Source organism: Protomyces lactucae-debilis (assembly GCF_002105105.1).
Source record: "Protomyces lactucae-debilis strain 12-1054 chromosome Unknown BCR37scaffold_16, whole genome shotgun sequence".
Lineage (NCBI taxonomy): Eukaryota > Fungi > Ascomycota > Taphrinomycetes > Taphrinales > Protomycetaceae > Protomyces > Protomyces lactucae-debilis.
This window is the reverse complement of record NW_024468008.1, coordinates 247,009-272,813: the sequence shown is the minus strand read 5'-3', so window position 1 is coordinate 272,813 and position 25,805 is coordinate 247,009. Positions and strand designations below refer to the sequence as shown.

At 50.3% G+C, this 25,805-nt stretch overlaps 12 protein-coding genes across 12 annotated transcripts; 7 read left to right on the top strand and 5 right to left on the bottom strand.

Moving 5' to 3' along the window:
• The first annotated feature begins 7 nt into the window (after positions 1 to 7).
• Positions 8 to 1,000, top strand: BCR37DRAFT_382060 (uncharacterized protein). Its single transcript, XM_040869800.1, has one exon. It carries the CDS (start codon positions 49 to 51, stop codon positions 937 to 939), a length of 891 nt encoding a protein of 296 aa, XP_040723706.1. The 5' UTR covers positions 8 to 48; the 3' UTR covers positions 940 to 1,000.
• Positions 1,001 to 1,176: 176 nt separating this feature from the next.
• BCR37DRAFT_382058 (ATP synthase alpha/beta family, nucleotide-binding domain-containing protein) lies at positions 1,177 to 3,425 on the top strand. The gene is made up of 6 exons (XM_040869799.1): positions 1,177 to 1,223; positions 1,266 to 1,330; positions 1,379 to 2,715; positions 2,757 to 2,929; positions 2,976 to 3,029; positions 3,083 to 3,425. Exons 1-6 carry the CDS (start codon positions 1,216 to 1,218, stop codon positions 3,300 to 3,302), a joined length of 1,857 nt encoding a protein of 618 aa, XP_040723705.1. The 5' UTR covers positions 1,177 to 1,215; the 3' UTR covers positions 3,303 to 3,425.
• A 557-nt stretch (positions 3,426 to 3,982) lies between these two features.
• BCR37DRAFT_394410 (uncharacterized protein) lies at positions 3,983 to 4,507 on the bottom strand (the record flags this gene model as incomplete). The annotated part of the gene is made up of 1 exon (XM_040871464.1): positions 3,983 to 4,507. One exon carries the CDS (start codon positions 4,505 to 4,507, stop codon positions 3,983 to 3,985), a length of 525 nt encoding a protein of 174 aa, XP_040723704.1.
• Positions 4,508 to 4,573: 66 nt separating this feature from the next.
• On the top strand, positions 4,574 to 6,074 carry BCR37DRAFT_103519 (WD40-repeat-containing domain protein). The gene has a single exon (XM_040865865.1). It carries the CDS (start codon positions 4,660 to 4,662, stop codon positions 5,899 to 5,901), a length of 1,242 nt encoding a protein of 413 aa, XP_040723703.1. The 5' UTR covers positions 4,574 to 4,659; the 3' UTR covers positions 5,902 to 6,074.
• BCR37DRAFT_103531 (uncharacterized protein) lies at positions 6,074 to 7,150 on the top strand. The gene has a single exon (XM_040865866.1). The coding sequence runs from the start codon at positions 6,247 to 6,249 to the stop codon at positions 6,850 to 6,852; it is 606 nt and encodes a 201-aa protein (XP_040723702.1). The 5' UTR covers positions 6,074 to 6,246; the 3' UTR covers positions 6,853 to 7,150.
• A 934-nt stretch (positions 7,151 to 8,084) lies between these two features.
• Positions 8,085 to 9,940, bottom strand: BCR37DRAFT_382053 (S-adenosylmethionine decarboxylase). Its single transcript, XM_040869798.1, has 2 exons — positions 9,648 to 9,940; positions 8,085 to 9,601 (listed from the first exon to the last, which is right to left on the bottom strand). The coding sequence occupies exons 1-2, from the start codon at positions 9,706 to 9,708 to the stop codon at positions 8,496 to 8,498; spliced, it is 1,167 nt and encodes a 388-aa protein (XP_040723701.1). The 5' UTR covers positions 9,709 to 9,940; the 3' UTR covers positions 8,085 to 8,495.
• On the top strand, positions 9,917 to 10,976 carry BCR37DRAFT_382052 (uncharacterized protein). Its single transcript, XM_040869797.1, has one exon. It carries the CDS (start codon positions 10,008 to 10,010, stop codon positions 10,692 to 10,694), a length of 687 nt encoding a protein of 228 aa, XP_040723700.1. The 5' UTR covers positions 9,917 to 10,007; the 3' UTR covers positions 10,695 to 10,976.
• On the bottom strand, positions 10,722 to 13,581 carry BCR37DRAFT_101862 (transcription factor TFIIH complex ERCC-3 subunit). Its single transcript, XM_040865860.1, has one exon. It carries the CDS (start codon positions 13,178 to 13,180, stop codon positions 10,748 to 10,750), a length of 2,433 nt encoding a protein of 810 aa, XP_040723699.1. The 5' UTR covers positions 13,181 to 13,581; the 3' UTR covers positions 10,722 to 10,747.
• A 263-nt stretch (positions 13,582 to 13,844) lies between these two features.
• Positions 13,845 to 16,315, top strand: BCR37DRAFT_403337 (putative heat shock protein/chaperonin HSP78; the record flags this gene model as incomplete). The annotated part of the gene is made up of 2 exons (XM_040871994.1): positions 13,845 to 13,893; positions 14,076 to 16,315. The coding sequence occupies 2 exons, from the start codon at positions 13,845 to 13,847 to the stop codon at positions 16,313 to 16,315; spliced, it is 2,289 nt and encodes a 762-aa protein (XP_040723698.1).
• Positions 16,316 to 16,383: 68 nt separating this feature from the next.
• BCR37DRAFT_403336 (putative chromatin assembly factor 1 subunit C) lies at positions 16,384 to 17,714 on the bottom strand (the record flags this gene model as incomplete). Its single annotated transcript, XM_040871993.1, has 2 exons — positions 16,384 to 17,488; positions 17,539 to 17,714. 2 exons carry the CDS (start codon positions 17,712 to 17,714, stop codon positions 16,384 to 16,386), a joined length of 1,281 nt encoding a protein of 426 aa, XP_040723697.1.
• A 4,596-nt stretch (positions 17,715 to 22,310) lies between these two features.
• Positions 22,311 to 23,065, bottom strand: BCR37DRAFT_382045 (signal peptidase 22kDa subunit). The gene is made up of 2 exons (XM_040869796.1): positions 22,528 to 23,065; positions 22,311 to 22,486 (listed from the first exon to the last, which is right to left on the bottom strand). Exons 1-2 carry the CDS (start codon positions 23,014 to 23,016, stop codon positions 22,412 to 22,414), a joined length of 564 nt encoding a protein of 187 aa, XP_040723696.1. The 5' UTR covers positions 23,017 to 23,065; the 3' UTR covers positions 22,311 to 22,411.
• Positions 23,066 to 23,738: 673 nt separating this feature from the next.
• On the top strand, positions 23,739 to 25,748 carry BCR37DRAFT_350012 (ATP-dependent DNA ligase; the record flags this gene model as incomplete). Its single annotated transcript, XM_040867972.1, has 1 exon — positions 23,739 to 25,748. One exon carries the CDS (start codon positions 23,739 to 23,741, stop codon positions 25,746 to 25,748), a length of 2,010 nt encoding a protein of 669 aa, XP_040723695.1.
• Positions 25,749 to 25,805: the final 57 nt, after the last annotated feature.

The window sequence follows — 25,805 nt, the reverse complement described above, 5'->3', positions numbered from 1 at the left end:
AAGCAGGCAGCGACACTCACCGACCTAGTCAATAGCCTCGTCGTCTTCATGGCGCAAGTCGCAGGGGTGCAGACTCTACAAAGGCCACTCAATACAACGACGCGCTTACTCGAGGAAGAGGCACTCCCGCGCTATACGGAGAATCCAGCCTACGAATCCACTGCACCTCCTCAAGATGTCACACGACAAGCTGTGCGTCGGCATGAGTATAAAGTCAAGGAAGACTTGAAACGGCAAGCAAAAGATCTAGCGGCGTGTGAAAAGATACGACCGTACTTGCCTGCGTTGTATGCGCAACTGATGCGTGCTGTGGAGAGGGGACAATCTTCCCAAGCATCCGTCGGTCCAGCTGCTTTGAGATCTGCGCACCTGAGGGAGCCTGTGGGTGTGGATATAACGTTCAAGCTACGAGGGATTGATCAAAAGGCATTACGGCGTAATCTGCCGCGGTTGTTGGTGGAATACGCGGCAGCGCAGGATGTGATTGCGCAGACGGAGCTGGCGACTGCTGCTGCTGCTGCTGCTGCTTCTGCTGATAGGTTGCATGATGGCTCAATGAGTGATGCAGCTGGTGCGCCGCTATTGCACGCTCAGACAGCACCTGCATCGACTCTGATGCATGAGAGTGAGAGGCCTGCTGCACTACACAGAGCAGCGACGACCTTTCAATCACGGATTCATGATGCCGACAGACTGCAAGTGGAGGGTCTGTTCTTTGACAAGTACATTCAAAAGATCTACTTCAGCAAGCGGTTTGTCGGGATGTTCAGGAAGAATGAGTTGGGCGAGAGGCAGGTTGGTCTTGGGCTGGCGTTCATTGTGTTTGGGTCGAAGCTGGGTCTGCCATTATGTGATGTGATTACCTATGCTGCGTTGGACCTGCCGCGACTTGCCTTGCAGGGGATCACGGGAAGGCAGAAGCTGACATTGCGGATGTGAGTATGTGGGTTTGGTTATACATATGATTGATAGCGATGGCAGGTAAATGTGCATTGTGCAATAACTCCAGTGATGTATGACTGAGAACTGTACTTCCTTCTTTGTCGTCCTTTGATCTTCGCAAGTGTAATCCTTTATGCTGGTCCATTGCTGGATCACTTGCTCAGCCTGGAATTTGGTTTGCAGGATCAAAGGATTGAGTGCACGTGCTGGAGTGACGCAGGATCAAGCTGCAAGAGACAAGGCAACGACAGACAAGTAACAGAGGCGGATAAGATGGCAGGGTCTGGCTGAGTCTGACAAGAAAGAGTATGCTAACCATCCAGTGGACTCGATAACGCCAAAAAGATCATTGCAAAGCTCAGAGACGAGGGTCGCGAGTCAGAGTTTGGTATCTCCCAACCTATACACGGCGCACCCTGCTAATACCCCTTGCTAGGCTACGTCTACTCCATCTCAGGACCTGTTGTGATTGCCGCAGACTTGGAAGGATGCGCCATGTACGAGCTCGTCCGTGTTGGACATCAGGAACTCGTGGGTGAAGTCATTCGTATTGAAAAGGACAAGGCCACCATTCAAGTGTATGAAGAGACTGCCGGTGTGACAGTCGGCGATCCCATCATCCGTTCAGGCAAACCACTTTCCGTGGAACTCGGTCCAGGCTTGATGGAAAACATCTATGATGGTATTCAACGACCTTTGCGAGCCATCAAGGAAATCAGTCAATCCATCTATATCCCTCGTGGAATCTCAACACCTGCTCTTGACCGTAAGAAGAAGTGGGATTTCAACCCGGGAGACCTCAAGGTCGGTGATCACGTCTCTGGCGGCGACGTCATTGGTTCTGTCTTTGAAAACTCTTTGCTCGACGACCACAAGATTCTTGTTCCCCCTCGTCAGCGCGGTACCATCACCTCTATTGTTGAGAAAGGGTCGTATGATTTGGAAGATACAATTGCAGAGATTGAGTTTGAGGGAAAGACGAGTAAGCTCACCCTCATGCAGAACTGGCCAGTCCGTGTGCCACGACCTGTTGCTGAGAAGCTTGCCGCCAACAATCCACTCCTCACAGGTCAACGTGTTCTCGATGCCTTGTTTCCTTGTGTGCAAGGTGGTACCACAGCCATCCCTGGTGCGTTTGGCTGCGGTAAAACAGTCATCTCTCAATCCCTCTCGAAATACTCCAACTCCGACGTCATCATCTATGTGGGTTGCGGTGAACGTGGTAATGAAATGGCAGAAGTCCTCATGGATTTCCCAGAATTGTCCATTGAACGTAATGGTAAGCAAGAACCCATCATGAAACGTACAACCCTCGTTGCGAATACCTCCAACATGCCTGTTGCTGCGCGTGAAGCATCGATTTACACGGGCATCACGTTGAGTGAGTATTTCAGGGATCAAGGACGTGCAGTTGCCATGATGGCTGATTCTACGTCACGCTGGGCAGAAGCGCTTCGAGAGATTTCTGGACGATTGGGTGAAATGCCGGCTGATCAAGGATACCCTGCCTATCTCGGTACAAAACTCGCTTCATTCTATGAGCGTGCTGGCAAGGCACAAGTCTTGGGAAACCCACAACGTGAGGGTAGTGTGAGTATTGTGGGTGCAGTCTCGCCACCGGGAGGTGATTTCTCAGATCCAGTCACAACATCAACATTGGGTATTGTTCAGGTGTTTTGGGGGTTGGATAAGAAACTTGCTCAACGGAAGCATTTCCCATCCATCAACACATCTCTCAGTTACTCCAAGTATACGGGTGCTTTGACGCCTTGGGTAATTTCTTCGATGCATTGTTGAGGTTTGCTAACGGACAGTATGAGAAGAATCATCCAGAATTCTTGTCGTTGCGTACATCGATCCTTGAGATCATCACGCGAGAAGAGGAATTGTCGGAGATTATCCAGCTGGTTGGCAAGTCTGCCTTGTCTGAGCCAGACAAAGCAACGCTCGATGTCGCCGGGGTGATCAAGGAGGACTTTTTGCAACAGTATGTGTCTTATTGGTGCGATCGAATCATGCTGACTCCCTTCTAGGAATGGATACAGTGCTTGGGACAAATTCTGCCCTATGTACAAGACTGCCTTCATGTACGTCTCTGCCTTAACAGGACAATTGTTGAGACATATACTAATATTTACAGGATGAAGAGTATCATTGTATACTACAATGAAGCGCTACAAGCCATCCAGAATGGTATGACGTGGAACAAGACGCGTGAAGCAACCAACAGTGTGTTTTATGAACTGTCACAGATGAAGTTCCAGAACCACGATGTCGAGGGTGGTAAGGAGAATTTGACAAAGTACTTTGAGGAACTCAACAAGAAGATTGCGAATGCCTTTAGGGACTTGTCGGAGTAGCATTGTGGCCCTGGATAGTTCTTAGTTCTTTCTTTTGCACCTCTGACAGACTACATTGGCATGCTCAGTTTAAGACTACTACTACGAGACTACTAGACTACTACTGTAAATATCAGTCCGGGGAAAATGATGTCATGATCGCTTACACAATCAAGCGAGATGTATAAGTCTAGAACATGTCACTTTGATCTTATACCAAAACCCAACTCACAATCATGTCTTCAGCGTATGTTCCTGCTCTTGAATGACCTGGTCCAGCTGATAACCCCAGAAACCACAACCTCAACGTCGCAGATGCAGCACGCGAAGACTCAAAGACAACCATTGGCGTTGGTAACGATGGCCAAGGCGGTGGCTACTTCAAGGGCCTTCAGAAGGTATACCTTTTCCCCCTCCATTACTCAAGGCAAGACCATGGCTAACTTCATCAGAAGAGAAGCATGTCGCAGGACATGGTAGAGAAGTTCAAGGACCAAACGCCGCAAGATCCCATTGGCTCGACCTTTGCCAAGTTGACGGGTATTGGTGGCTCAGCTGCTGATGAGAGCAAGTAGAAGAAGGGAGTCTGATTGCCAGGTGCATCCTCTTAGCATGTCAGTTCCCTAGCACTCATTGTCATCCAATTTGCACTTCAATCAGACCGCGCCATTGTCCTCTCAAGACTCATGGAACAGACGTCTTCAAAAGACGCGTCCAACACCGCGACACACGCGACACTGTTCCTCAACCAGTCCAAGCAGCGTCTGCTTCGTACCATACCCTTTACAATTCCCACACAATCGACCACCAATCCTGGGATCACCCGCTGTAAATACAGGCGCGCCCATAGGAACACCTGCATGCGCTGGTAGATGCTGAACCTGTGCCGTTTGTACGCCAAACAACCGTTCACAAGTCCCACAGGGATGTCCGTTATAGTGTTTGATACCCGTATTTTGACAGTGTTGACAGAAATACCCGGCCGGATACGGGAATGGTGCAGGGCGTTGCCAGGTGTTGAGGCCTCCATTTGGAGGATAGCCTTGTGTATGGCCAGGATGCGCGTAGGATGGGCCCGGCACATGGTAGTGTTGCGCTGGTCGTCCATTAGGTACTTGCGGCTTGCTGGTTGATGCAGAGGGAGCGTCGTACGCAGGCGGTAAGTCGTCATACTCGTTGAATGGGCGACTTGAGCCTGCACCCGGAGTGTCTTGAGCCTTGCCCATCTGTGCCGAACCAAAGTCGCCTTCTCAGGTGCAGGTTGTCGGTGAAGTTGCAGAAGACGACTTTTGTACGCGACGAACTTGCGACCAGACCAATCACTGCAATCACTTGGTTGACCAGGCTCAATCGCTGAGTGGAAGAGCTGCTAGATAGTATGGTCGATAAAGAAGATCCTACAAGGCTGATTGCCAAGTACTTGCTCGACCATGGCTACTTGAATACGCTAGAAGCACTCTCTCATGATGCTGCCATTGCACTTGACCAGCTCCAGCTAGAAGACGCAGATGCAGTCTCACTCGAGTCAATCCTCGCTGAACGAAGTGAACGTCTGCTTAGCTTGCAGCTCGCGAACGCAAAGCTCAATGAAATGGTTTTGCCTGTGTGGTCTGCAGAGACATGTCCCTCGCAGGCCTATTCTTTGCCGGGTCTCGGTCAAGCCAACGTTCTCTTTGTTAGTGGTGTGAAGATTGATTCTGCGTTATACATCCTGGTTACGACAGCAGATAAGCTGCTGAGGCTATACCACGCAGACACGTTCGAGTGCCAGACGTGGGATGGCATACATACATCGCCCATCTTGGAAGCCCGTGTCATAGGCAATCACTCGCTTTTGACGGCAGGCATGGATGGAGCAGTCAAGCTGTCAGATCTGAGAAACTCTCAATCGCCACCTGAAACGCTACCTGGACGACACACTCGCTATGTGCATCGTCTTCTTCACAACGACGCGCAGACGTATCTGGTCTCGACTGGCTACGACAAGCAACTCATCTTGTACAAAATCGCTTCAGGCAATACACCCAGCTCAGAGTCATTCAATTTGGTCGCCTCTGAGCAACTTGCAACAGTTGTGGAAGGTCTCTGCTTTGTCATGCTGCAAGGAACTGAACATCTCGCCATCACACGCCGTGATTCATGTATGATTGAGTATCTTTCCCTTGACACCCTCCAAGTTGTCCATACAGTCAACATGAATGCCAACAAAGACCTCTGGGTCTCCTTCTCAGGTGTCGATCTCGCTATCCAACCAGTACCGCCGCATCTCCTCGGCGTTGCCACTAGTAAATCCCCTCTTGGCCGTTGGCTCGCCTTCAAAGGTCATACAGTCGAACCAACACCGCCAGATCATATCATTGCCGATATTTATCACGGAGCAGCCGTTTCTGATCTTGGCGTTCTTCCTCGCTTCGCCTGGCGACCTCATGGCTCTGGCTTTTTTGTTGGCTCAGACGATGGCACCATCTATGGCGTATCTATCAAGACTGGCAAGGTCATGAAAACCCTACGGAATCATTCTGCTGCTGTTAGAAGTCTGTGGTGTGGTTTTGATGCTATTGGGAACGAGGTACTGGTCTCTGGCAGTTTCGACAAGACTGTTTCCATCTGGAGAGTCTGACAGGGCTTCTTCCCAAGTCAGTAGGCTCTCCATCGCTATCATCTGCGTTGTCGCAAAGGAACAACTCTTATCCGGCCGAGCATGTCCTTCATCAATATGCAGCTTTATTCGGCCTGCCGCAGAGCCCTGCGCATGCTAATTGTGATTCTCGGGCCGGGTCCCTGAAAGTGTGCTCGCTTGTCATTCACATGTGTGCTCCTGGAGTCGGAAGCTCGAGAAGCCGCAATTTGCTCCTGTCGCGCCCATCCCAAATACGCATCCAAAATACCCGACCAGATTCCGAAAATTGTTTAACTCGGGATATAAATAAGGGGCCTTGTCCTCACAAATCTGGTCGCCTTGCCGATGCGATTCCGCTTCTCATCTTGGACTTCAAGGTATGAGAGAGCAATACACGCACACCATCTTTACTCATCTGACATTAGAATGCAAATTGCTCGCTTCAGCATGCTCATGCGATATATCACACTTCTGACTGTGGGACTATGCCTTCTTGATACCACTGCAGGCGACACCGCAGAGAACTGCGAGATGAATCCGGGCTTCAATTTTGACTTTTTCGGACTGACAAGGGGACCTTTTGATCAGACGACGTGTACTGCCAGTTGCCAACCCCGTTTCAATGCGCTCACTTCCAAGCCTTTCGATTTTTGTCTGGCACAAGGCGGCCACATCATCATTTCTTGGAAGGCTGAGATCACAGAAGAACATGGTTTCAAGGAATGTCATTGTCGATTGTGGATGTTCTTTACAAAGCTTCAGACGACGTCCGAATGCAAGGTCAATGTCGAGACCGACACACCTCACATGAAGTTGCGAGAAAACCTGATCTCTGTCATTCAGTTACGACCAGCATTCACCACAACCCTTCATGGGGTGACGGGATGTGGACTCGATACAATACAGCAAGGCGATGGTTGGTCACAGTTTAGCATTTTGCCGGAGAAATAGGCTCAATTTTGTTGGCGGCTATTGACTTCAGCTGACCCCTGATCGGCAAAGCTTGCGCCGGGTCGTATCAGATTTCTTTGATTGATGTGCCGGCGCTGCAGTCCCATGTAGCTGACTCCGTGCGTAATACGCAAGCCTTTCACATATCACAATGTGCCCCTGTTGCTGTAGCGGTACGATTTTTGGCATCTGCTTGATCGCTACTATTCTATCGGATGCACAATGCACAAATTTTGGAACGCAGACCACTCAGCGAACTACAAGGTGCAAGAATGTTCTGCAGTTTGTAAACGTGTCGCGTGCATTTGCGCAGCTTAGCTGCAGCTGCAGACGCTGACCAACAAATAGATATTTGACATCGTATTTGGACTGCTCCAGTGATGACTGGACTGTTACGAGACCTATTGTCCTGAGTTTAGATTCTGACCAACAAACAATTTTAAGTAATCTCGCATTCGGACTGACTGCAATTATTCCATAATATTTTACTTATCGAGAAAAATCCTGCAGCTGTTGCTGGATCGCTATCATCTGCAAAGCAGCTAAATGCTTGGGCGTCCAGTCATCGGGCGAGCCAAGAGGTATGTTAATCACATTCAAGAGCAACAAGTCAAAGCGTGGTAGCATTCCAAAGCAGATAGGAGGCCAAGTCTAGAAATATGCGAGCCGTGTTTAAGGAGCCGTGGATCAATGAAGTCAGGGGTGTATTGACAATAGAACGCTCTGGAATCTTCAACTTCGAGGCTCCAGCGCATGTATAAAAGACTGTTTCACCCTTCCCTTCCTTTGAAACAATCAAAGCAACGACTGCAATGTTGCTCAGTATCAGCCAATTGCATGAGCTTCAAAACAAGAGTCGACAAAGAACAACAAGTCTTGCGCATGTCTTAGACAGCGTAGACTTCTATATGCATATCAGTACAGATGATAAGCGATTCTATTTCAAACGTGAGCTCTTCTTGTTCTTCCTCACCTTCATCGCAATCCTGTTTGCAATAGAATCGCTTATCATCTGTACTGGTATGCATATAGATGTCCACGTTGTCAATGACATGCGCAAGACTTGTTGTTCTTCGTCGACTTTTGTTCTGAAGCTCATGCAATTGGCTGATACTGAGCAACGTTGCAGTCGTTGCTTTGATTGTTTCAAGGGAAGGGAAGGTTGAAGCAGTCTTTTATACATGCGCTGGAGCCTCAAAGTTGAAGATTCCAGAGCGTTCTATTGTCAAGACACCCCTGATTTTTTTAGACTGGTTGCAAGCTGCAGCTTCGCATCATATCTGTCTATTCGTACGATAATGATTTATCAGTTTTCTTTTTAATCTGCCTCAAGGCTGCCATCTGTCTAATATCTTTTGTTTCCAGTTGTCAAACCTCACAAAAGGTACACTTATACAACAGGCTCATCTTTCATCTACTTGCAGGCGAGCTCGATGAAGATGTGGCCGGGCTGTTTGTACCTACCGAGCCATTGTAAGGTCGGTACAAAGGAAGTGGCAATCCTCACATCTCCAAGAATATCAACAGGACCATTGTTGGTGGTCAGGAGACATTGTTATACTTCTGAGAAGAGGCGTCTCACGATTGACGAATGGTTGTTTTCACCGATTGCAAGAGCCGCGACATGCAAAGCGTCCGGGACGCTAAAGCTTTTTCCAATTTTGGAATTCGAGAAAGTAGCCATCCAGCTCGTAATGAATCAAGTCGCACCGGCGGTACCCTTCGATCTTGAGCTTTGTCGTCTTGGCATCATCGCGCTGTGTTGCAAAGCGCGTCATTGTGAATTTGCCTGGCAGGAAAACGTCCAAGACGCGACTGAGGTCTTTGACTGCGCCGGTCATGTTGGTCTCAAAAGACGCATATGAGCATTCTTGCTCTGGTGTGATGTGGATGGTTGCATAACTCGTACCGTCCACCATGTTCGCAGAGTAGCCGAGCGGGTCAAAGACAAATGAGTCCATGACGCTTGATGGTCTGCGGCAGCATATTTTCTGGAGACCTGATTGCTTGGAGCAGATTGTACCATAGACATGACCGACGGAGGAATCGTCATGTGCGCCATTTGCGCCATTGTGTTGCTCCTCGTGCTTGGTAAGCGTGGTGGATTGCATCATATCGGCCATCATGTCCTCTTCTGTCGCTGCAATGGTGCTCTTGTAGAATTGCTGAGCCTTGTTCACATCCAACTCCGTCATGAGTACTTCGAGTGTCTCATCTTCAAAGTCATCCTCGTTTGCTGCCCCACTCTCGAGGACTTGCTGCTGTGCCTGTGAAAACATGTAGAGAAACCAGTGATCACCATTCATAGGGCCAATCTGGTATGCACTGCCACCATCAAAGAACCGGTCCAGATAGTTCATCTCATCTTGCCAAGTCTTGTGTGGTGCCTTTTGTGCGTCGGGAAACATGTAATTCTTGCGAGAGTAAAAGACACGCCAGGGCTGAGTGTCTTGTGGGAAAGCAGCATGGTCTCGTGCAATATCAAGCAGTGCTTGTAGACCCGCAAGTAGGGTCGTTGTGCCGCACGTTTTGAGGATGAGTTTGTGTGGAAAGACAAACATGGATGATTCTGAGAGAAGGTAGGCATCAATGTCTATCGCATTAATGACAGACAGGACTTTGCACTGGACCTGGTCGAGCATGGTCTCCCAGACATCACGCGGCACGACCTTGAGACCTTGCGGCTTGCACGCCGAGGGTAGGTCGTCTGGACTTGCACAAAACCATACTTCAAGCAGCTTTTCCGGTCCTGATTGTTAACATAAATGTCAATTGAGGCACGCGAGATGTCTTACCTTCGAAACCAGTCTCTGACCAGTCCTGGACAATGGTCTTTGTAGGTTCCGTTTGCGTCATTGTCAGATTGGCGTTCTATGGGCGGCGTTATCTGGCTCTGACACGGATCAAGGTCATATAGGAATGTAGCTGGGAGCAGAGCCGTCTCAAGCAGACACTAGGCGACAGACTTTCTCAGCAGACAGAGACACAGAGGCAGCCGGTAGATGTGACTTTGCTTGAATCTGCGGCAGAAGAAAAATAAATTTCGAGATCCTGGGCACGTGCAGCCAACTTCACTCCACTATTTGAGTATTGGACCAAGTACCTCTGCCTGTTTATTGCTCTGGAGACGGGCCTAGCGACTGGACAGACAGCAGATGATGGCAGAAGCTCAACCAAAAGGTATTCTCAAGAACAAAGATGAAGCGCCAGCTGTGACGCAGGTGGAAGCATCAGCCAACGCCATCCAGCACAACACCCTCGCGAATGCGAAACCAAGCCATGCAGGCACTGCTCAGCCCATGAGTGGCCTGGAAGGACAAACTGGACCAGGTCAGCGGCTGAAGTGGGATGAAGCCAACCTGTACCTCACTGAACAAGAAAAGAATTCTACCATGAAAATCACAGAACCCAAAACACCGTACGCGCCTCATTATGATCCTGCGCAGGATGCAGAGGAGATGAGGCATCTGGATGGCATGGACTTGGATGCCAATGAAGGTCATTCATCAGGACAGCCGGGAAACAGCCGTGTGGAGGATATTCCATCACTGGACATTGGTGCACCAGAGCAAGAGATGGATCTCGATGTGCCTGCTTCCAAGGTCAACGGAGCAGAGTTTCTCAGTCGATCAAATTCAGGCACCACGCGGCATGTTCAAGTGTCTCCTGCTGCAGAGGTGATGGATGATGAAGCCGAGGAGGCAGGAGAGACGAGGACGCCCGAGGAGGAAGAGAAGCACAGGCAATTTGAAAAGATGCGCAAGGAACACTATGGTAATGCTGCAGCTGCTCTGAGAAGGCCCTCAATGGATGTGGATGAGGAGGAAGAGGACGACGAATGACACATGCGCTACAGCACTAATCCAATTTGTATCATACCCCAATGCTCATGACCTTAGCGTTGCCGCTTGAGCTTGTCCATCAACGCTTTGCTCCGTGTCCTTGACTCTTTGCTCAATGTCGAATTTTTGCTCTTGTTGACTTCGATGTACGACATGGTATCGCCACCTGCCAATGAACTCAACGTGCCAGTCGTCCGCTTCACCTTGGCAGCAGGTCTGCCACTCCCACTCGCACCTGGTTGTGCCTGGCCAAACAGGCTGTCACCCGGCTCAGCGATATCCGCTGCATCTTCATTTTGTAGCAAGACTTCTTGCAACAGCTCGTTGCGTTCTTGTTGTGATGTAAAGGCCAAGTTGGGAAGAGTATCGATACCCTTGAGATGCGTAATCACCTTGAACGCATACCCTTGATCTACCAAAAAGGCCTGCCGCTTGGTAGAGTAAAACATTTCTTGCGTATCTTTGCTGACAAGCGAATAGAAGAAGGCATTGAAACCCTCGTCATTTCTCCGTTTCGCTCGCAGAATACGGCCTAGTCGTTGCGCTTCTTGCCGTCTGGAACCGTAGTGCGATGAAATTTGAATCAAGCAAGTCGCTTCGGGCAGGTCGAGACTCGTGTCTCCAACTTTACTCAGAAAGATAGTGTTGACGTGGTCATTGTACTGGAAGTGCTCCAAAATAGACATGCGCTCTTGTTGAGAGGTGCCACCGTAGATGAAGTACTTGTTGAGTTTCTTTGCATACTGTTGCAAGGCGTAGACGTTGTCGGAAAAGACAATGATTTTGTCCCCGCGCTTTTCATGATAGTCAATCAGGAACTGACAAGCCTGAAACTTGTTGGGATTCATGACATACAGCAGCATGCGCTTCCTTGACTTTTCGCGCAAGTACTCTTGGTAGAACTCAGTCGTCATGGGACACCAGACTTCGGCGCATTGGACATTGGCGATATGTCCCTTTTGCGCGAGATCCATCCAATTCGCCTCATACAACTTGGGTCCAATCAAGAAATTGAGGTCATCAATCTTTTCGTCTTCACGAACGAGTGTCGCGGTCAAGCCTAGCTTGGCATGTGACGCAACCGTCATGATGACTTTCCTAAACATGGCAGCAGGCACGACATGGACCTCGTCCAGCAACAGGAAACCCCATTCCCGTGACCTCAAGAAATCCATCATCTTTTGTGATTCATGCGAGCGATTGCGGGTATTCGCCACCATGGAGTATGTGCTCACAACAATCCCTGCATCGCCCTTGAACTTTTCCTTGTGATCTGACGTAAAGACTGCAATGGAATCAGCCTTGATGTTGGACCATTGTAGAAATTGTTGCCGCCATTGCATAACAGACACACTGGATGTGGCAAGAACCAACACTGACTTTTTGATGGTACACGCAGCGGTGATCCCAACGAGAGTCTTGCCTGCACCACATGGCAGCACAATGATACCTGATCGTGCTCTTCCATTGCCAAACATTTTGGAGAGAGACTTTTCTTGATAGGGTCGAATTTGCGTCGATGGCTTCAGATCAATCTCAAGATTGGGATTGGCGGTATCGCGTCGAAAATCATATTCCTCAAGCACAGGATAGTCAATCTCCTGACATCGCTTCTTGACAATCTCATACGACTCTGGGAGAATCTCAAAGGAATGCACAGCATCTGGATCTTCATCTGCTTCATCTTCCTTATCAATCCCAACGATCGCTGTGAACAAATCGTCAGGTTTTTCTGGTTGTTCCCCTTCCTTGAGCGCTGGAATGCCTGGAATGACAAGACCCGCCATACTTGGGCGAACACCGCGTAGCAATGTGTCTTCTGGACCGGCCATGACGCGACATGGACCAATCTGCTCATCACGCAAAAGCATTTGCAGAATATCAGCTTGATTGCTCTCCACGAAATAGCGATTTTCTTTCAGCACGAGGCGTACTTTACCATATGATAAGGTTGCCTGTTCAATGAATGTCTTGATGGACTCTGGCAGCGGAGTCTTTGATAGACGATCCAGCACAGAAATGATGTCTGCAGTCTCGAGACCAACAGAAACGGAAGCAAAGAGTGAAAATGCAGTGAGCTTGTATTCGTGTACATGACTTGGCCGTGATGTTGGTTCAGCAATAGCAATCAAAAAGTCCTGCGCTTGCTCGGCAAGTGGTGAGAAGGCTTCAAGAATGATACGGCCATCCTCCGGGTCAATCCAGAGTGGCCGAGCAGCATGATCCAGCTTCAATGTCAAGAGTTGTGAAAAGTCATGCCGGCCAAAGAAGGAGGACACAGCATCGCCTCCTACAATACCTTCGGGCTCTTCCGTAGCAGCAGTGGCAGACTGCTTTGAACGGCGAGCAACAGGCCCTCGAGCGCGCATGGGTTTATCATTATAGTCTTCGTCGTCGCTGCGCAGTTCAGGCTCACCGAGCTCTGAGAATTCTTCATCATCGCTGTACTGCTCTGGCGATGCCTGCCTGTTGCGCTTCGGAGGCATCGCGATGAGCAGAGAAGAACAAGAGCTATGCTGCTATGTAGATGGGTGTGCTCGCCGTCTCGGTGGCGGTAAAATCAAATTCAAATTGCAGCTTGAACGATGACCACCACGCAGGAAGACTAGAAACAGCATTGCAAGGGCAGGCTATTGACTAGACTGCTATGAATACACCTGGATCTATGGCGCTCGGATGGGGCAGCCTGATGTTTGCAGGCGGTATTGCCTATTACTGGGCAAAGAAGGATATCAACGCGCGGCGCGACGAAGCGCATCGTCGGCGCTTGGCACATACACCGAGTGTACGGCCTGCGGATGGTACGGACGGGTATGTGAGTGAAGTGGTGGGTGGTGCGCCGGACTATACGAAGCCAAAGTATAGGATAGCGACAGGTCAAGCGACAGAGACGAGAGATCGGTGAGTGCTTCATGACATTGCGCCGCAACTATGCTGACAGACTACAGGGGCGATCGCCTAGGATGAGTATGGAGACGAGACTGTCTTTCTGCATCAGCAGGAGCTGCTACATCATGCGACAATTATTGGCAAGGATGATTTAGGCCAGAAGTGCGGCCTGATGGAGCCCAGATTCTCAATTGGTCCGTCTTGATGTCTGGCTGTCTTCGCCATAGCATGCCGTAGCCCACATGACCACTACACACAAGCATGCAAGCAAACCTGCCCTTCCCACCTCTCCTTCTGGAAGCTTCTGGCTGTTTCTTGCTCGCGATTCTCAAATTTAAAGACGCGACGACAAACAGCAACGACCAGCAGAAAGACCACGCAAGAAGCTCATTTACTCAATGCTCAGACACGCTATTGCAAGGGCCAGGATAAGACCCATAGAGAGACAGCTAGCTACCAAAACACTCCACTCGCTCGCTCAACCTCAAGCAGTATGGAGACAACCTCCGCTCAAACCAGTGCTCGTTCATGCGCATCGCCACTATGCGGCGCCGCGTCCACCAGGCGGCACACACCGCATGAACATGGCACCAGACAAAGAACCTGGCGCTGCTCTCAAAGAATACGGTGTTGATCTCACTGAACGTGCCCGTGAAGGCAAACTCGACCCGATTATTGGCAGACATGCCGAAATTTCACGAACCATTCAAATCCTCTCTCGCAGAACAAAATCATGTCCTGTTCTGTTGGGGAGCGCTGGTGTGGGCAAGACTGCTGCCGTAGAGGGACTTGCACAGCGGATCGTGAAGCAGGATGTACCGGAATCCTTACGAAATAAGCGTGTCATTGCGCTGGATCTTGGCTTGCTGATGGCCGGTGCCAAGTTCCGTGGTGATTTCGAGGAACGGCTCAAAGCGGTGCTCAAGGATGTCGAAGATGCACAGGGTGGTGTCATTTTGTTTGTTGATGAGATGCACCTCTTGCTGGGTTTGGGCAAAGCAGAAGGCTCGATCGATGCCGGCAACCTCCTCAAACCAGCCTTGGCGCGTGGAGAACTCCAACTTGTGGGTGCGACGACTTTGGATGAATATCGTAAGTATATCGAGAAAGACGCTGCTCTGGCACGACGCTTCCAGCCCGTTCAATTGGATGAACCTACTGTGGCGGATACCATCAGTATTTTGCGTGGCCTCAAGGAGAAATATGAGAATCATCATCGCGTGACCATCACGGATGCAGCACTGGTCGAGGCAGCTGTTGCGTCGAATCGGTATATTACAGACAGACAACTTCCCGACAAGGCGCTCGATTTGGTGGATGAAGCCTGTGCTGCGTTACGACTCCAGCAAGAGAGTAAGCCAGAACAAATTCAAGCACTCGAGCGACACATCATGACGCTGCAAATTGAGCTTGGATCACTGAAGAAGGAGACTGATCAGATGAGTGTCGATCGTCGTGAAAAGCTTGAAGCGGAGTTGGCAGACAAGCAAGAGCAAGTCAACAAGCTCAATACCGCTTGGGAGGAAGAACGACAGCGTCTTGAAGATAAAGCACGTCTCAAGACGGAATTGGAGCAAGCACGACTGGAGCTCGAACAAGCACAGCTCGCTGGTGACTTTGGCAAAGCTGGCGAATTGCAATTCTCTATCATTCCAAAGCTGCAAGGGTTGATTGCTGAGCAGCAACATGCTGGCGAGACGACCTTGTTGAACGATCGTGTGGGTGCAGATGAAATTGCTCAGGTTGTCTCCAAGACAACAGGAATTCCTGTCACTTCTCTTTTGCAAGGCGAACGGGAGAAACTACTACACATGGAGGAATCAATTACACAACATGTCATTGGCCAAGATCATGCCATCAAATCCGTCTGCAATGCCATTCGCCTCTCTCGCGCCGGTCTTCAAGATGCCAATCGGCCCATTGCCAGTTTCATTTTTGCTGGTCAGAGTGGTACGGGCAAGACAGAATTGTGCAAGACGGTGGCCAAGTTTCTGTTTGATTCTGAGAAATCGATGGTACGGATTGATATGTCAGAGTACAGTGAGAAGCACTCCGTCTCAAGGCTCATTGGACCACCGCCTGGTTACGTTGGGTTTGAGGAAGCTGGCGAATTGACTGAAGCGGTACGACGTAAACCGTACGCGGTCATCTTGTTGGATGAGATTGAAAAGGCACATGAGAGTGTGACGCTATTGCTGTTGCAAGTACTGGACGAGGGGTTCTTGACAGATACACAAGGACGCAAGGTGGACTTCCGCAATACGCTGATTGTCGCAACGACTAACCTCGGTGGCCATCTCATCCAGGATGCAAGCTTGCAAGCTGATGGCACACTGGATGAAGCAACAAGAGACAAAGTACAAGCAGAGATTCGCCACCACTTCCGACCAGAATTTCTCAATCGCTTGAATGAGACTATTGTCTTCAATCCACTATCACGCGAGGCGTTTGGCGATATCGTGGAGATGCGGGTCAAGGAGATCAATGAGCGTGTGGCAGATCGACGCATGCACATCAATGTGTCTGAGGATGCAAAGCGCTGGCTCGCAAAGGAGGGCTACAGCACAGTGTATGGCGCACGTCCGCTCAATCGGCTCATTGAGCGATCTATTCTTGTGCCAATGAGCGAGCAATTGATTCGTGGCGAGATTCGCGAAGGTGACAGCGTGGTGGTGACGGTGGATGAAGAACAGAATACGCTCAAGGTGACGGCACTGCCTTCACAATCATGATTTATGGCCATAATGTGTGTAGCGTGTTGATGATTATTGCATATGTAGGTTACGCTGTTCCCCACTCACTACTCTAGCTCTGCTTCATCCGCTGACGGTTCTTCGCCAATGATGTTGTGTGCTGGCTGGAAGATCTGTACGATATTGTCTTGTGCTGCACTCGCCAATGTCCACGGCTGGTGCAAGTTCCAGGAAAAGTCATGAATCAAGTCCGTATGGCCGCCATGCAAGAAGAATAGCTCTGGAGGCCCATCTTCCTTGTCATCTTCTGTTTGTTCCTCCCCAATCTTGCTAAGATCCCAGAGGAGTAGACGTCTGTCTGTTGCCGCTGACGCTAAGATTGTCTCTTCTTTTGGATGCCAGTTGATGCTCTGCACGTCACCTGTATGGCCTTCTAGTGTATGGATCCTTGTTTTGAGATGTCGCAGATCCCAAAGAGCAAGCGTCGAGTCTGAGGAGCCTGTTGCAACGACATACTGGTTGATGGGATTGAAGGCGAGACAATTGACGGGTGCATCGTGTGCGCGCGTTGTATGGGTAGGCTTGTTGCGGTCGTCTGAGCGTGTATCATGGATATTGAGACATGTATCATCAGAAACACTGCCGAACCAGGTGGGCTGCAGAGGATGCCATTGGACATCGTTGACGCCCGAGGTGTGTGATTGAAAGACAATTGATTGATCTAGCCGTGCTCCGTTGGCGGATTCCACAGCATTGATGTCCCATAGACGCACATCTTCAGCGGCCGTCAATAGCAATCCCTGACGCAGCGGAGACCAGCTGAGCCCCCAACCCTCAGCAGTATGTCCCACAAGTCTGATTTGTGGGTTACAAACACCCGTAGGTGTATTGGAGTGCATGGTCCGATCAAAGACCAAAACATCGCCACGACTGCCGAGCGTAGCAATCATATTGGGGTTCTGAGGCATGTACCGCGCCTTATTGACTTCGCCTTCGTGATCAATCTTTTGTATGATTTGGATCCGTGCTTCGCCCGAACCAGGGCCACCGTAGCCGCCGCTCTCGCCAGTCTCATCATTGTAGCGGCCAACGTCGACCTTGTCTGGCATGTTGGGAAGATTTACAGACGCGATTTGGACGTAATTCTGGTCGAGATCAGAGGTATGTGTGCCGAGCAGTAAGCGATGCGTGCTGTAGCCTTTGCCAGGGATGCTGTGCTGCGTTAGTCGCTGGTCGGATTTCACAAACAAGAAGAGCCTTACTGTTCTACATCTGGGAACCATTGGCAGGTGAGGGTCGGCCATTCAAGCGCGTGTGAGATGACTGTGTCGTAGAGGTAGATGCTATTCTTCTTCCACACCTTGTACTCTTCATTAACGCGTTTTTGTTCGAGAATAGCGCGGCCCTCCTCGTTCGCCTGGTCACTGTCTACATCCATGGCGGACATGGCGTGCTGCAGTCGCTTGGGCCGTGCTCCTGGGGATTTTGTCTGGTTGGTAGCGGGTGGTTCAATGTTCAATTTGGTCCGTGTCGTGGTGAATTTGGGTGCAGGCAGCAGATGACCGCGAGTAGTGGTTGACAGGCGAGGTGAATGGGCTTGAGCGATAGTCTGATACTCTTCTACTGCTGTATCTGTCCTCTGATCCCAGTCTCGAGCAATGGCCCCGTGTCAATCACCCGGCAGAGACAGCAAGAAGCCCGCTGGTACTGCCCATCTGAAAATATTGCCCATTTCATCCAATACTTCTGGTTTGTACCAGTTTATGTTGTTAAATCCTTTGATTTCTGCAACAAATCAGCAAAGGACGAGCAGCAACACCTCAGACGAGACACAAAGACCTCTGACACACGAGGAGGACAAGAGCAGGAGCGGGCCAGAGGCACAGACACTTCCCTTTTACTATCTCTACAACCTCCGACCAATATGGGAATCCCAAAGTTCTTCAAATGGATGTCCGAGCGGTATCCGCTCTGCTCACAGCTCATCGAGCCCAATAGCATCCCAGAGTTCGACAACTTGTACCTCGACATGAACGGCATCATCCACAATTCCACGCACAAGGGCGACCATGGCATCGCAGGCTCCCTCTCTGAGGAAAAAATGTTTGTTGCCATCTTCAACTATATTGAGCATCTCTTCGCCACCATCCAGCCAAAGAAGGTCTTCTTCATGGCCATTGATGGGTGTGCTCCACGCGCAAAGATGAATCAGCAGCGCTCAAGACGGTTCAGAACCGCAAAGGATGCGCATGACGCGCGAGACAAGGCCATCAAGTCTGGTCAAGAACTCCCAAAGGAGGATCCATTCGACACCAATTGCATCACACCAGGCACAGTCTTCATGGCGAGACTCTCAAAGCAGCTGAAATACTTTATCAACAAGAAGGTCAGCGAGGATGCAGCTTGGCGCGGCGTTCGTGTCATCTTCTCAGGTCATGACGTCCCAGGCGAGGGTGAACACAAAATTATGGAGTTCATCCGGACGGCAAAAGCCCAGCCAGCGTATGATCCAAATGTACGTGAATGTCTCTATGGCCTCGATGCAGATTTGATCATGCTCGGCCTCCTCAGTCACGAACCTCACTTTTGTCTACTCCGTGAAGAAGTCACTTTTGGTCCCGTCAAGGCTGGCGCCAAGACAAAAGAGCTCAACGATCAAAACTTTTACCTGATGCAACTCTCCCTGCTGAGAGAATACCTCGAGCTGGAGTTTCTGGAGCTCAAGGATAAACTTCCCTTCCCTTATGATATCGAACGCATTATTGACGACTTTATTCTCATGGCATTCTTTGTTGGTAATGATTTCCTTCCCAATCTGCCAAATTTGCACATCAACGAAGGTGCATTGGTGCTCATGTACAAAGTATACAAAGAGACACTTCCTCTCTGCGGCGGCTATATGAATGACAATGGTGTCATTCATCAAGCAAGACTGTGCCAGATGCTTGAAGGTCTTGAAAAGTTTGAGCGCGAGTATTTTGAAGCAGAGTCACACGATGCCACGACCTTCACGTCAAAGGAAGGCAGTCACCTCGATAACATCGAGAGTGCCAAGTCCAAGAACCGTCTCATGTTGACCAAATCGCAGAGTAAGCTTATCCAGCAAATCAAGGGACTCGTCAAGCAAGGTGAAGGCAGTATTCAAGTCAAAGACAGTGAAGACGTGGAACTCAAAAGCTTCGTTGAGCGGATCGCTTCTGAACTCTCGCTCTCTCGCAAGTCTATTGCTACTGAGGAAGATGGTGCAATCGCCATGATGACACGCTTGCAAATCGACACTGCGTCTGCTCAAGATAAAGCCGCAGTGCAGCGTGCTCTCACGCGCTACAGTAAAGCACCTGTGGTCGAGACGACGCTTGCAGAAGCCGAAGAAGCCATGCATGCGGCGTATCAAGAAAAGTTCAATGCTTGGAAATCAGACTACTACAAGGAGAAGCTTGGCTTTACTCTGGATGATGAACAGACATTGACCAAGATGACTACCAACTACTGTGAGGGTCTGCAGTGGGTATTGTATTACTACTACCACGGTGTTGTCAGTTGGGGCTGGTACTACGGCTATCACTATTCTCCCAAGATTAGCGATGTCCGCAAAGGTCTGCAATCGGGTGACTTCAAGTTTGACTTGGGTAAGCCCTTTAAGCCCTTTGAGCAGCTCATGGGCGTTTTACCAGAGCGCAGTAAGAAACTGGTTCCAGAATGTTTCCGCGAGCTCATGGTGGAGGAGGATTCACCCATCAAGGATTTCTACCCAAATGACTTTGCCCTCGACATGAATGGCAAAAAGGCAGACTGGGAAGCAGTTGTCAAAATTCCATTTATTGATGAGTCAAGACTACTGGGAGCCATGCAGAGTCGAGAGAGCAGACTAACGGCCGATGAACGCGCTCGCAATACGCACGGGCCTGCTGTCGAATTTATCCACGATGAGTCTGTGGATTCATTGTATCCATCTTCGCTACCGGGTTTCTTTCCTGATTTCCGATCGAGATGTCGCGTTTCGCTATTTGAACTGCCTGCACTGGGTGATGTCAAGAATCTGACGCGCGGATTGACAGAAGGCGTCTTGCTTGGTGTTGATTCTCTCGCTGGGTTCCCAACGCTACACACGTTGCCCTTCAAAGGCGTCCTGGCAACACACGGCGTCAATGTCTTTATGCGTGATAGCAAGCAAGACTCCATGGTCATCCACCTCGGTAATCCACAGGCAGGCATCAAGTCAGAAGACGTTGCACGCGCTAAAATTGGTCGCAGTGTATATGTCAACTGGCCATACCTTCAAGAAGCACAAGTCCAAGCAGTCTCCGACTCGCATTTCAGGTATGAGATGCATGGCAAGAAACTTGTGCCCGTCCCACATCGTCAAGGTCCTGAGGCATGGAGCAGGACTGCGAAACGTGTTGCTGAACGGTATAGTAGGAAACTGGCTGTTGTCACAGGACCTGTCGAGATACTTGTGCATGTTGCACCGTTGCGAGGATTGCGTCGCACTGAGGAAGGTGCATTTGTCAAGGACTTTGTGGCTGAAGAGGGACAAGACAATGATTACGCGCTTCAGACTGTCGTGGACAATGTCGTTTCTGTTGATGCGCGCTTCACAGAGCGTGCAGCAGTCGATGTGGCAGAGGAATTTCCTGTCGGTTCTAAAGTCTTCATGCTCGGCAGTTTCAATTATGGCCGTCCAGCGCGTGTCACGGGCCATCTGGATGGTAAAGTGGACATTGTCTTGTCTGTGCCGAAAGTCAAGGAGCCTGACTTTGGCAGGCAACTTGCGCAAAAGGCACTGACGCGTGATCGCTACTATCCTGCGCCGGTCGTTAGCAAAGTTGTTGGCATGTCTGCATTGAGTCTCTCCAAGCTTACATCTTCCTTCTCTGTTGTCCTCAAGGAAGACCGTCTCAACTTGGGGCTTAATCTCAAATTTGAGGGCAAGCGACAGAAAGTCTTGGGCTACTCGCGTCGTTCGCAGCAAGGATGGGAGTTTAGCGACAAGGCTGTTGCTCTACTGCAAGCCTACAAGAAGCAATTCCCAGAGTTCATTACTGCTTTGGAACAGCTTGCGCGCAAGGACAACGTCACTGCCGAGGACTTTTATCGTGACCCTGAGTTGGCACGTACCAAAATGAAGGAAATTCGAGACTGGCTCAAGAGTGTTGAAGTCAAGTCATTTGAGCGTGTTCCACTTGAAGCACAGGAACTCGATGCGGCGACCATTGCTGAGATTGAAGCTGCTGCCAATGTTGCTAATACGTCTGCTAGTGAAGTGGTCTTCAAAACTGTGAAGGCCGTGCCGCGCACTGCTTTGCTACGACCTGAAGACGCTACGCATCGTTTGGGCAATCAAGTGTTTAGTCTTGGTGATCGGGTCGTATATGTTGCAGACACGGGTAAAGTCCCCATCTCAACACGCGGCACTTGCGTTGGCGTGCACAAAGATTCCCTCGACGTCGTGTTTGATGTGGCATTTATGTCTGGTACCGTGCTCGGTGGTCGTTGTTCAGAGTATCGTGGTATGACGGTGGATTATGCTTCAGTTCTCAACTGCACCCAGCCTAGCGTCTTGGCCATCTCCAAAGCCGAGCATGTCAGACAGCCGGCCGCTGCCTCGCAACAGCAGCAGCCTCAAGGGTATTCGCGCCAAGTTCGTGGTAGCCAGCCTGTAGCTCAGCGCGGTGGACCACCTGTTCGATTGCTTGCTCGCAATGCACCTATTCCTGGTCAGCAATACTACTCTGGGCCACCAGCGCGGGGCGGTCATGGCAATGTGTGGCAGGGTCGTGTGGATTCACAGTTCTTGGGGAGTATGATGCAGCAAGGTGGTGTGGTTCATGGAGGTCAGGTTAATTGGCAGCAGCAACGACAGATGCACACGGGGCCAGCTGCAGCTGCTGGGGTGCCTCCGCAGCATGGAGCTTCGCGAGGGCGTGGCGGCCAAGGGCGTGGCGGCCAAGGGCGTGGACGGGGGCGTGGAGGCCGCGGTGTTGCGAGAGGTGGCGGCCCTGCAACGGCTGCTCAGTCTTGATGAAAGTACATGTAGTAGAACAACTTGCACTTGTGCACATTGCTATTGACTGCTCTTGACTTGATTGAAACGAGCATTTGCATGAGCTTCGGTCCATTGTCTATACAGATTGTCTATGCAGCAGATCGTGGAGGGAACGTGATGGACTGCGAGCCCTTGTAGCTGCCCCATCGAAGCTTGCCAACATGCTCTTGTTAGCCATCTCTGTACCTCTAGCAGCATTACTTACAGGCATCGTGTTCCAGTAGAGCGTGAATGTAGCATTGCGGCCATCAAAGACCTTGGCAATGTCGCCAATGGGATACTTGTTACGCTTCTTGGCCAAGCTGACTTTGGCCTTCTTTGGCGTCTGGATAATAGCATCCCAGACGGTGACTTTGTTCTCCTTCCACTTGGCGACCGTCCCTGCGACTGGCTTGGGCAACGCAGCATACTCTGCCACCAGATAGGCAAACACCTGCTTCGTGTTCCAGTCATTGAACAACGGAGTGAAGTCTGCCTGCAAGTCGAACGTCACATGAGCATACTCCTGCTGTGCTGGATTGTAGGACCGCGGCGCGCGCGAGTACTTGACCACCGTCTTGGTGATGTCAACCTTGCCAATTTGGGGGCTATCCCTGTAGAGAACAGAGGAGAGAGCCACCAAGCCGCCCAGGACGAGTAACAGGGATGTGAAGAAGCTAAACGCGCTCTGCAGGCGTTGCCAGGCCGAGTACATGCTCTACAGATGGCTCTCTAGCTGAGCTGACTTGTTGCGACGTGTCCAGATTCCCAAATTTCAAATTTCAAGACGACGCGACCGACGCGAACCGAACTCTACGGGGGTGGAAGTGCACGGATCTCAGAAGTGAGCGGTCATATGGTAGGGGATGTATAGAGAGAGTGTGGCAGATGGCTCCAGCAAAAAGGCCCTCGAGTGCAGCGCCGCCTTCGCCTGCAAAGAAGCGTACAAAGCAGGCGACAGCACAGGCAACGCCACCCAGACAGGGGCCCTTGCTTGATTTCTTCAAGAGCCCGCGTGTCAAGCAAGAAGAAGATGCAAGAGCTGCTGCGAAATATGCTGAGATGGACCAGTGGCTCGAGGCCGAATCGGAGGGTGCTCCAGAAAGTGATGAGCAATTGGCACGAAGACTCCAGGCGCTCGAGGATAATCAGCTAGCAGAGGACGAGGCGCTAGCCAAGAAGCTGGCAGCAGGCTTGTCTGATGATGCTGCTGAGAATCCCATTGCAAGTCAAATGGCAGCAGATGAGGCTTTTGCTCGGAGCCTCGAAGAGCATCCGCCTGGTCCATCAGGGCCATCGGCTCCGATCGAGGTGCAAGGAAGTCCTCCGAGGTCATCTCCAGTCAAGACTGAAGCAATTCAGAGCAACGCTGCTCCTTCTGCTGGGCTTGAAGATACTGAAGAGTCCCCAGTCTACACTCTCGACCTCGGTAATGCAATGTTCGATCCGCTCAACCATAAAGATATCGCAGCAGATTGGACCGTCAAGTCTACGCCGTATGCACTGCTTTCCCACACCTTCACACTCGTCAGTTCAACGCGTTCTCGGCTACTGATTGTAGATTGCTTGTGCAATATGCTCAGAATGCTCATCGTCTATTCCCCAGAATCACTCCTCTCTGCCGTTTGGCTTTGTACGAATGCAATTGCACCACCGTTCGAGAATACTGAGCTTGGTCTCGGTGAGAGCATCATTGGCAAGGGCATCAAAGCAGTCTCTGGCGTCAAGTCTCTCAAAGCCCTGTACAATAAGCACGGCGACGCAGGCGACGTTGCCTTTGAAGCAAAGGCGAAAGTCAGGACAATCTTGAAACCAGCGCCCTTGACCATCAGTGGCGTTTACAAAAGTCTGCGAGAGATTTCCTCCTCCAAGGGAACAGGCTCAGGAGAAAAGAAGCAGAAGATTGTAGAACGACTATTGCTTTCTGCTCGTGGCGAAGAGGTTCGATTTGTGACCCGAACGTTGGTCTGTCATCTTCGAATCGGTGCAGTCAAGACAACTATGCTCATTGCCCTAGCGCGTGCCTTCTCACTCAACAAGCCCTCAGACAGCACAGCAATATTGACTCCCAATCTGATGGCGTTAGCCAAAGATCCTCGACAAGAAATCTTCAAGACTTCAGAGCAAATTGTCAAGCAGTCGTTTGCTCGCCGACCCAACTACAACTTACTTGTGCCAGATCTGTGTGCTGGCGGGATCGAGCAGCTCTTGTCGGGGCCAGACATCTCGATTGGCACACCCATCAAGCCAATGCTGGGTCTCATCACGCGAGACCTGAACGACATGTTTACGCGTCTTGCTGGTCAAGCTTATACCTGCGAATACAAGTACGACGGTCAACGTGCACAGCTCCATTGCAGCGAATCAGGGCAAGTGAGTATCTTTAGTCGACATCTGGAACGTATGACGGAAAAGTATCCAGATCTTTGCAGCTTGGTGCCGGATATAAAGTCCGATCAAGTTCGTTCGTTTGTGCTCGAAGGGGAAGTCGTTGCTTGGGACAAGCTGGTGGGTATGCAAAACTTTCAATCTCTTGCAGCGCGTGCAAGGAAGAACGTTGAAGCTGGTACTGTCAAGCAACAGGTATGTCTTTTTGGCTTTGATCTCATGTTCCTCAATGGCGAGTCTCTACTCAACAAATCGCTCAGGGAACGGCGTGATATCTTCAAAACACATTTTCGTGAAGTTGAGGACCGATTCACATTTGTCAAGTCTATCGATTGCCCTGAAAACAGTGAAGAGGATGTTCTTGCATTCTACAAGGCTGCTACAGATAACAAATGCGAAGGCATCATGGCGAAGCTACTCGAGAATGAAGTTCCTATCGAAGCTGCAGTCGAGGAAAAAGAAGCACCAAAACGCAGTGGTCGTAAAAAGGCACTCTTGGCGACTTACACGCCTGATCAGCGTCTCGAATCTTGGCTCAAGGTGAAGAAGGACTATGATGCCGGTGCTGACTCGCTTGACTTGATACCCATCGGTGCATGGCACGGCTCTGGTCGCAAGGCTAATTGGTGGTCTCCTATTCTACTGGCTGTTCGCGACAAGGAAACAGGTATGCTGCAAGCAGTTTGTAAATGCATCTCAGGCTTTACTGATGTCTTTTACAAAGATCTCAAAGTCAAGTACGCGGAAGACGCCGAAACGACTTTTCAAGGCGACATGCCAGGCGATGTGGATTCTCCTCTACATCCTGATTACTGGTTTGTGCCACAAGAAGTATGGGAAGTGCGTATGGCAGACATCACATTATCACCTGTGTATCGAGCTGGTATTGGTCTTGTGTCTGAAGAACGAGGCCTCAGCATCCGTTTTCCGCGATTCATGAAGCGTCGTGAGGACAAGTCCATTGAGGAAGCATCGACAGGCGAAGAATTGGCTTACATGTTTCAGCAACAAGAAAAGCGTAGCGATGCGCCAGTCAAGGATGACTTTGACGAAGATTGAGCCTCTCATGCCTGGCCTGCAAGATCTTCCTGGCATTGCTTGCAGTTGCAATCAAAC